Source organism: Amyelois transitella, chromosome W (genome assembly GCF_032362555.1).
Source record: "Amyelois transitella isolate CPQ chromosome W, ilAmyTran1.1, whole genome shotgun sequence".
In the NCBI taxonomy this organism is placed as follows: Eukaryota; Metazoa; Arthropoda; class Insecta; order Lepidoptera; family Pyralidae; genus Amyelois; species Amyelois transitella.
This window is the reverse complement of record NC_083536.1, coordinates 8,852,470-8,861,931: the sequence shown is the minus strand read 5'-3', so window position 1 is coordinate 8,861,931 and position 9,462 is coordinate 8,852,470. Positions and strand designations below refer to the sequence as shown.

General features: G+C 36.6%; 1 protein-coding gene across 1 annotated transcript; it reads right to left on the bottom strand.

Annotated features, from left to right (window-relative positions):
- Positions 1–1,796: 1,796 nt before the first annotated feature.
- LOC132904152 (uncharacterized) lies at positions 1,797–2,309 on the bottom strand. The gene has a single exon (XM_060954069.1). The coding sequence runs from the start codon at positions 2,307–2,309 to the stop codon at positions 1,797–1,799; it is 513 nt and encodes a 170-aa protein (XP_060810052.1).
- Positions 2,310–9,462: the final 7,153 nt, after the last annotated feature.

Sequence of the window (9,462 nt, the reverse complement as noted above, 5' to 3'; positions counted from 1 at the left end):
ATAAATATTGCTAACAATTCCCTATAGTACGTAGAATACTTAGTCTCTGTTTGTGTTAATTTTTTTGAAAAATATCCTAAAGGTTGCCAGACATAATTAACACGCTGCTGCAAGACGGCACCTACACAAGTGTTTGAAGCGTCTGCAATAAGTGCTAAATTACTATTGGGCAATGGGTAAGATAATGTAGCGGCGCTTTGTAAGCTTTTCTTGTTCCGTGTGGTTCCCGGCACCAATACAAAAAAGAATAAGACCACTCCATCTCTTTCCCATGGATGTCGTAAAAGGCGACTAAGGGATAGGCTTACAAACTTGAGATTCTTTTTTAGGCGATAGGCTAGCAACTTGTCACTATTCGAATTTCAATTCTATCTTAAAGCCAAATAGCTGAACGTGGCCTATCAGTCCGCTCAGGACTGTTGGCTCTGTCTACCCCGCAAGGGATTTAGACGTGATTATATGTATGTATGTATGTATGTACATTTCTTAAATGCCTCGTCTGCCTTATCCGTCCACTCTATAATCGTCTGATCATTTTTCTTACAATTATGCAAATATTTATTTAACGTTTATTTATCGTCGCAGTTGTTGTACGGTGTCGGGTCTCGGAAATTTTGAAAACGACAGCTTGCACTTTGTCGTCGAGTGGGCGAACTCCGTCCGTGGACACCTCGAAACCTAAGAACTCTACTTCAGACACGCCAAATGCACACTTAGACACATTGATTGTAATACCATATTCGTTAAACCTTTCGAAAACTGCGTTCAAATGACGTTTGTGTTGTTCGGAATTCTCACTGGCTATAATGACGACATCGACATACGGGAATAAAAAATTGAGTCCTTTTAGTACGACTGTATCCATAAACCGTTGAAATGACTGCGCTGCGTTGCGCAAGCCAAAGGTCATTCGCGGAAACTCGAACAACCCAAACGGCGTTATGATCGCAGTCTTCTCTATATGCTCTGGAAAAGTAGGTATAAAATGGTATGCCCGGTTTAGATCTAATCGACTAAAAATGGTTTTCTTTCCCGCCGAAATATATTTAAAATCATGTAACCTCGGAATCGGATAACGATCGGGTTTAGTCATCGCGTTCAACCGTCTATAGTCGCCACAGGGCCGTAGTTCACCATTCTTTTTCGGCACTACATGTAATGGACTTGCCCACGCGCTTTTAGATGGTCGGCAGATGCCTAACTCCGTCACTATCCGAAATTCTTCTTTTACCTTTTTATACCTATCTGGGGGAAGGGGTCGCGCCTTTGCGAAAACAGGCGGTCCCGTTGTTTCAATAAAATGGTATACTGAATGTTTAGGTGTGTCCTTGTAGGACACAGGTTTCGTAATTACATAAAAGTTCATGCCACTTTTTATTACAGTCTAGCGTCTTAATCGATGAATCCGCTGTACTATCGCTAATAACCGAAGCGAGAACATTTAGGTGAGTTATTTTATCTCTCAATTTTCGGGCGTCTAAAAATCTACCAACAACCCAAATGGCCTAAAAAATCGGCACCAATAATAGGTTGTCGAACATTCGCTACGATGAAGTTCCCCCTAAATGCTCTCCTTAAATTAAGATCTAAGACTAGAGTTCGCGTACCGTACGTTTTGATCTCCGTGCCGTTTGCCGCATACACTTTATATTTTTCACACGCGATATTTTTCGACATTAACTCTCTTGTCACTGGGATAACAGACACATCCGCCCCGGTATCTATTAAATAACTAATTCTAGTTTTTTTATCACTTACGCACAGACGGTAATTGATTGTAGCGACACAACCCTCCGTCACTGGATGTATCGCAGCTGGTTTTCCGCTGGCGTGGACGGTCTGCCCTGCCTCCAGTTACATGGGTTGACACACCTGGTAGCCTTCTCGCCATAGCGATAGTGGTAAAAGCATAACCACTCTGGATGTTTACGGTTCCTGCTGGAGTCCCTAGTTCTCGAACTAGGCGGTCGGAATCGTCTACCTCGCCGCCCTCTTTGCGGTTTTCGAGAACGGTGTAGTTCCGCAACCTCGATGCTCAACTGCTGAATCATGAATGTCAGGTCCCTAGTAGTGTTGGTTGTGGAGCGTGACTCCAGTTCTGCCACTTCGACGGGCCTGGACGCCTCCGTAACCTTGTCAGCCACTATAGGCAATTCCTCCTTCACTTCGGTTACTGCTAAAACAGCTTTTACAGCAGATGGAAGATGACCATTCCACATTATTTGCAATGTGGAGTCCGGTATTTTTCCCCGAGCCAATTCTCTCATACGCCGAAGTAACCGAGACGGTTTCTGAGTACCGAGCTCCATCTCGCTAAGCAATTTTTGAAATTGCCTAGTTTCCGATTCCTCGAAAACTTGAAGTAATCGATCTTTAAGGGTCTGGTACTTTTTGGTTTCTGGTGGAGACAATAACAGATCACTTACTTGTTGAATAGCTGTTTTGTTGAGCTTCGTAACTACCAGGTTTTGCTTGGCCGCATCGCTGAGTTTTTGGCTTTCTACTGCGGCTTCAAATTGAACAAACCAGAGTCGCGGTTGGTCTGTCCAAAAATCCGGAGCCCTAGATGACACAGTGATACTTGCCAGCGCGGCATCATCACGCACTGCGTCGTTGAATCCTCAATAACTGACCATCATGCCATAGTTCTTAACATTAATCTTAAATCAGAAATGCCTTGCTCCCCGAATCAAAGTACAATTAAGAGTTATGACTATGAAGACCTAGACAGCACCTTCAGAGAATATAATTTCTCCCCTATTTATCAGATAACAGATGCTAACGATGCTGCTGATTATCTCATCAAATCCCTACAAAGTATTATTATCTCAAATGAAAGTATTAAAAAAGTTCCGGTTAGAAATCGTATCATGAAACCTTGGATCACCAAAGCGTTACTTAGATGCATGCGGAATAGGGATAACCTTCATAAGAAATATAGACGTGATCCCGAAAATAAAATATTAGAGCGTACTTATAGAAGATACAGAACTTTTTGTAATTTAATCCTAAAAAAAGGCCAAAAGAGAATATGACAAAAATCTTATTTAAGAAGCAGGCAAATCGCACAAAAAATGTGGAATATAATTACTAACATTATTCAATCAAAAAACAAAACTGACCACTCTTCCAGTCTACTGAGTAACCATTCACCCAAAGACAGTCTTAATAACGTTAACTCGTACTTTGCAAGTGTTGGAAGTAATCTCGCTAGTAATATCGCCCCCAGAATACCACAAAATACTCAACCTAAATGCGTAGATGAAATTACTAATTAAAAGTTCAAAGAATTAAATAACGCAGTTTATTACTTGACGAGATTCCACAGAGTACAGATAATATATAGTCTATGACACAAGTGAGGTGACACACTCTCCAATAGTGTTGTATGAATCGATAAAGTCAAATTTTAATATTTCAACACTCTCACCAAATTTGAACTTTACATCTACAAGTTATACAAAAACAAAAGAATGAACACTCTCACCAAATTTTAACTTTACATCTATAAGTTATACAAAAATATAAAAATGTTCATTTTAACTTTTAACCAATTATGCACTTACATTAATAAACTTTTCATAACTAACTTACAACTTGAGTTGTCACACTTACTTAATACAATTTTATAAAAATGATAATTGTGTAACACCAATTTTATCTCTAAGATATTCAAATTTTTCTTTGGGTAAAGCCTTAGTAAAGATGTCAGCATATTGTTCTTTGGTATTTACATATTTAAGATCTATTTCTTTCTCTAAATATTTTTCTTTAATAAAATTATATCTTATATCAATATGCTTGCATCTTTTGTGGTAATCTACATTCTTAATTAAACAAATTGCACTCTGATTATCAATGTTTAAACAAATAGAGTCCTGGTTAAATGCATTTATATCTATTAATAATTTTTTTAAACCATATAGCTTCTTTAGTTGCTGAACATGCAGCCATGAACTCTGCTTCAGTAGTGGATAATGCCACACTGTGTTGACGTTGTGTTGCCCAAGTCACAGCAGCACAATTTTTTATGAACACATATCCTGTCAAAGATCTGCGTGTGCAAGTGTCTTTTGCATAATCTGCATCGCTGTAGCCTTCAAGACAGTTCTTCGAGGGCGAGTAACATAGGCCATAGTCTTTTGTTCCTTTTAAATATCTAAATATTTTCTTGACAACATTCCAATGTGTTTGATTATAACTATTCAAATAGCGACTCACCAGACTGACTGCATACATGATGTCAGGCCTGCTTACCACTGCAAGGTGCATAAGTGAACCAACCGCTTCTCTGTACTGTATATTCTTGTCTGGTGTTTCAGTTCCCTTTTCTAGAGTTGTATGTGGGTCAACTGGAATGTTGTTACTGTTAGCATTATTCATATCAAACTTACATAATAATCTCTCAATGTATTTTGTTTGGTGGATAAAAATACATTTTTCAAATCTTTCTAATTGCAATCCTACAAAATTCTTTGGATCACTCTGTGTGATTTCAAAATTATCTTTAAGTTCACTTATTACTTTCTGTAATGCTTTGTTTGACTTTGACATCAGTAAGCCATCATCAACATAAAGTAATAAATAGATATTATTATTATCAACATTTCCAATGTAAACACATCAATCTGCATGACTGTTTTTAAATCCAAATTTCTTTAGCAGATTGTCAAATTTTTGATTCCAGCATCTTGGTGCTTGTTTTAAACCATAGAGTGAACGATTAAGTTTACATACCTGATTTGGTGGGACATCCAAACCTTCAGGAGCTCTCATGTAAATGTCTTCTTTCACATCTCCATATAGAAATGCAGTCTTGATGTCAAACTGCATCATTTCATATTCATGTTGAACAGCTTCTGAGAGTAAGATTCTTGTTGAATCATATCTTACTGTTGGTGAATAAACTTCAGTGTAGTCAATATCTTTTATTTTTCCACATCCTTTAGCACATAGTCTTGATTTAAAAACTGACCCATTATCTTTTACTCTGAAGACCCATTTACAGTCTATTAGTCGTACTCCTTTTGGTTTTTCAATTAAACTCCAGGTGTTGTTCTTTTGATGTGCATTTAGTTCTTCCTTGATTGACTGTTTCCATTTTTCAGCATGCACATTGTCAGTGGATATTGCTGCAGCATAGGTTTCTGGAACATCATATTGATCAATTATTTCATCTGCACACATATATGTATTACCTTGCATTTTGGCAGTCCGCATTTTAGATTTAGTTGTTATATTTCGTTGTAATTCCATTTCCTCAATTGTTTCATCTGGTTCATATATAGATCCATCATCTGAATGGTAGGAGTCATCAGTACTCTCAGATGTTGTGTCATTATTAGTCGGGCTTTCATTTTCAATTTTTGATTCCGAGACCGACTCAGATAATGGCATCGCTGCATAATCTCTCTTCACTGAACTTTCAATAAAAATTGCATCTCTGCTGATTAAGGTTTTTCTTGTCTTTGGATCAAAGGACCTATAGCCTTTTGTTTGTTCACTATAGCCCACAAAAATCATCTTTATTGCCTTTGGATCCCACTTCTTGGCTTTTTCTTTAGGGATGTGAACCATAGCTTCACAACCATAAACTTTTATATTACTAATATCTGGCCTTTTACCAGTCCATTTTTCTTCTGGTGTTAAATAACCTAACACCCTTGTTGGACGTCATTGGTGATATATGCTGCTGTTGTCACTGCTTCAGCCCAATATTGTTTTTGTAGTTTTGCGTTAAGCAACATACATCTTGCTCTTTCTAATAGAGTTCTGTTCATTCGCTCCGCCAAACCATTTTGTTGAGGGGTGTAGGGGGCGGAAGTTTGATGAGAAATGCCAGACTTTTTAAGAAAATGCTGAAAATCATTGCTTAAATATTCATTCCCATTATCAGTACGGAGTGTTTTTATATTAAAACCAAGTTTATTTTCCACTAAAGCTTTAAATTGCTTAAATTTCTCAAACACTTCTGATTTCTTAGTTAATATGTATATAAATACCTTTCGAGTGAAGTCATCGATGAATGTGACAAAGTAACGAGCACCTCCAAGAGATGATACCTCCATGGGTCCACATACATCAGAGTGGATGAGTTCCAGTGCATTTTGTGCTCGTGATCCCTCAGTAGGGAAAGGTATTCTTGATTGTTTTCCTTGTAAACAAGAAATACATATTACTTTTTCTTTATTTTCCAACTTCAAACCAGAGCTTTCTGTCAATTTATTCAAATCTTCAAAATTTAAGTGAGCCATTCTCTGATGCCATAAATACCAGTCATTTTCTTTTGTTACAGATGTGTAGGCAGGCATACTATGGGTATTTAGTTTGTACATATTATTACTCATCTTCGCAGTGGCAACTTGTTCATTATTTCTGTTTGATATTTTACAACCTTTCTGATCAAATTGTACTTGACATCCATTTTTAATAATTTGACTGACAGATAAAAGATTGGTTGCCAAACCAGGAACATAAAGAACATCCTTAACTTGAATTGTATTCATCTTGCCATTGCTGCCGATCACATTTAAATTTATTTTACCACAAGATTCCACTAAAAGTTTCTTGTCATCTGCCACTTTTATTGTACTTATTGGTGGTGGTACTTTGTCATATAGCCAGTCACTGTGCATAGTCATATGCATTGACGCTCCAGAGTCTATAAACCATCCATTTTCATTGTTTGCAGTTGCAGAAAATACTGCCACATAGTTTCCACTTTGACCTGACTGTTTCTTCTTATGCCAACAGTGTTTACTTATATGTCCATATTTGTTACACACAAAACATCTTGGCCCTTTACTTTTAGTTGTTTTCTCTGAAGCTTGTTTAGCAACCTGCGACTGATTCCCTTTGTATTTATTCACATATAATGCATTACTTTCAGAGCTTCTTACGTCTTGTAATAGCTTAGTCTTCACAGAATCAGCAGTTATTGCCACACCGGAGCTTTCAAGTGCCATAATCATTGGCTGGTAGACTTCAGGTAAGCCAGCTAGTAATAGCGTACCAAGCCATTCATCATTCACATCGAATTCTATATTTCTTAACTTGTGTGCTGTTGATATAATCTTGTTTACATAGTCTTCTATGCTCTGACATGATTCTAATGTTGTCGTTATCAAATCTCTCAATAAGCCAACCTTTCGTGTCAATCCTTTGTCATCAAAAGCTCTAGAGAGGTTATTCCACACCTCCTTGGCAGATTTCGCCTCTTGTATCTCTTGTATATGTACATAGTTGATAGGATGTACTAATAAAATTATTTTAGACTTAGCTTTTGTGTCAAGTTTGGGGTCAACTGTTTCGTTCGCTGTGACGCATTGCCACAAGTCCTCGTGCTCTAGATACGTTTGAACGGCGAATCTCCACGTTGGATAGTTCTCTCTTCCGGTCAGTTTTTCAATCAGTGCCATCGTGTTTGTAGAAGACATTTTGCTGATGAAGAGATTGCAAGAAACAGAAAACACGTGTTGACTTATAGGTTATGACTATTCGGAACTACTTTTATTTCGGATTCAATGAAACTTTTATATTGTTTTATACTATTTAACTGTTTTGAGATAATAATCAGGTGGCCTGGGCCCATAACCTGATGAAATTACTAATTAAAAGTTCAAAGAATTAAATAACGCAGTTTATTACTTGACGAGATTCCACAGAGTACAGATAATATATAGTCTATGACACAAGTGAGGTGACACACTCTCCAATAGTGTTGTATGAATCGATAAAGTCAAATTTTAATATTTCAACAGATCCCCCTCAAAATTAACTACAATAATGACATTAAAAACTGATGCTGCTCCAGGTGTTGATAATATACCTAGTCTGTTGCTCAAAAGATATGTAGATATTCTTGCCCCCCCAATTACTTACCTCTGCAATCTTATTTGTCAAACAGGTGTATTTCCACGAGCACTAAAGATTGCTTTAGTAAAACCAATCTTCAAAAGTGGTGACAAAAACTGTGGCAATAATTTCAGACCTATTTCAATACTGCCTGCACTATAAAAAATCGTCGAGCGACTAATAAAAAAACGCTTAGTTACTTATCTTGAAAACGGAAATTTACTCGCATCTACTCAATTTGGATTTAGAAGAGAGAAATCTACCGACGATGCTGTCTTTAGCCTAACCGATACTATTGTGCGCTGCCTTGACTCTGGTAATAAAAGTATTGGCATATTTTTAGACTTCATAAAAGCGTTTGGCACAGTTTCTGTCCCTCTTCTCATAGAAAAACTTCAGGCAGTGGGAATTAGGGGTTTACCTTTAACATTTCTATCGGATTATCTCCGGGATAGATTTCAGAAAGTTAAAATCGATGGTCTGGTAAGCGATCAGCTCCCTATCACTCATGGTGTGCCTTAGGGCAGTATACGCTATTCCTTGTCTTTATCAACGGTCTCTGCCAACTACAAATGCCAAATTGCAAAATCTTTGCATTTGCGGATGATACTGCACTCGTCATCAGTGGTAAAACATAGGATGAGGCATATCATAGTGCCCAAATTGCCCTTGATATTGTATCTGAATGGGTGAGCAGAAATATGCTAACATTAAACGTAACAAAAACAAAATATCGACGACGAAGTGCCAATATCTTCTAACTGACAAGAACCAAACTTTACAGAAACAAAAAAAAACATTTAATTTTCTAACGTCCTTAAAATAAATAAATCTTTATTTACAAATGGTCTTATAATATGGACAGCTTATCTCTGGATAAGATATTAATTTAGTTTTTAGTGTTTAAGAAAGTTTTTTGTTAGATAGAAGGTATTTGTTTTACATAATTGATGATTTTTATAATTTATGCGTTGGATAGAAGGTTGTTGTTGTTGGTTTAAAATAAAACAATACTATTGATCAATTTTATTTATTTAAAAACGTCTTAGTGACTATTAAACTCACTTGTAATAAACCGTAGTAAATGATGACGCAATGGTAGGAAGATATGACAAAAAAAAAAGAAAAAACGAAAAGAAAACAATTTTGAATAGACATCAGTTATGGGGTAAATTGTTGTAAAATAAGTGGCAGTCTCTGGGAAGTACCGATTTAAGCTGCTGGAGGTGGTTATATTTTTATTTATTTATTCTTTATTGTAACAATTACAATTTGTAAAGTACAATAGGCGGACTGCTACTGCTAATAGCATTATCTAACAGTCTACCATTGGGTTAAGCAGAGAACCTTTGTGTGGGTGATAATAAAAATTTATAATAAACATACTTACTATACCATTTATACTATAAACCTATACTTAATATATACATATATCTACCCATAAACTACACTACACATTCATACATATATAAATATATATATACATATATATATTTGCAGCAGATTACATACAGAGATTATTTACTCTCTCATGACTGAGTCAGAAACAACTGGACCACGTGCGACTTAAAACTGGCGCGGCTCAGAGAAGCTTGAACAGAATCGGGA

Bases quoted from the DNA above. Each gene is read 5' to 3' on its own strand.
- LOC132904152 (XM_060954069.1), bottom strand. From the start codon at position 2,309: ATGGAGCTCGGTACTCAGAAACCGTCTCGGTTACTTCGGCGTATGAGA.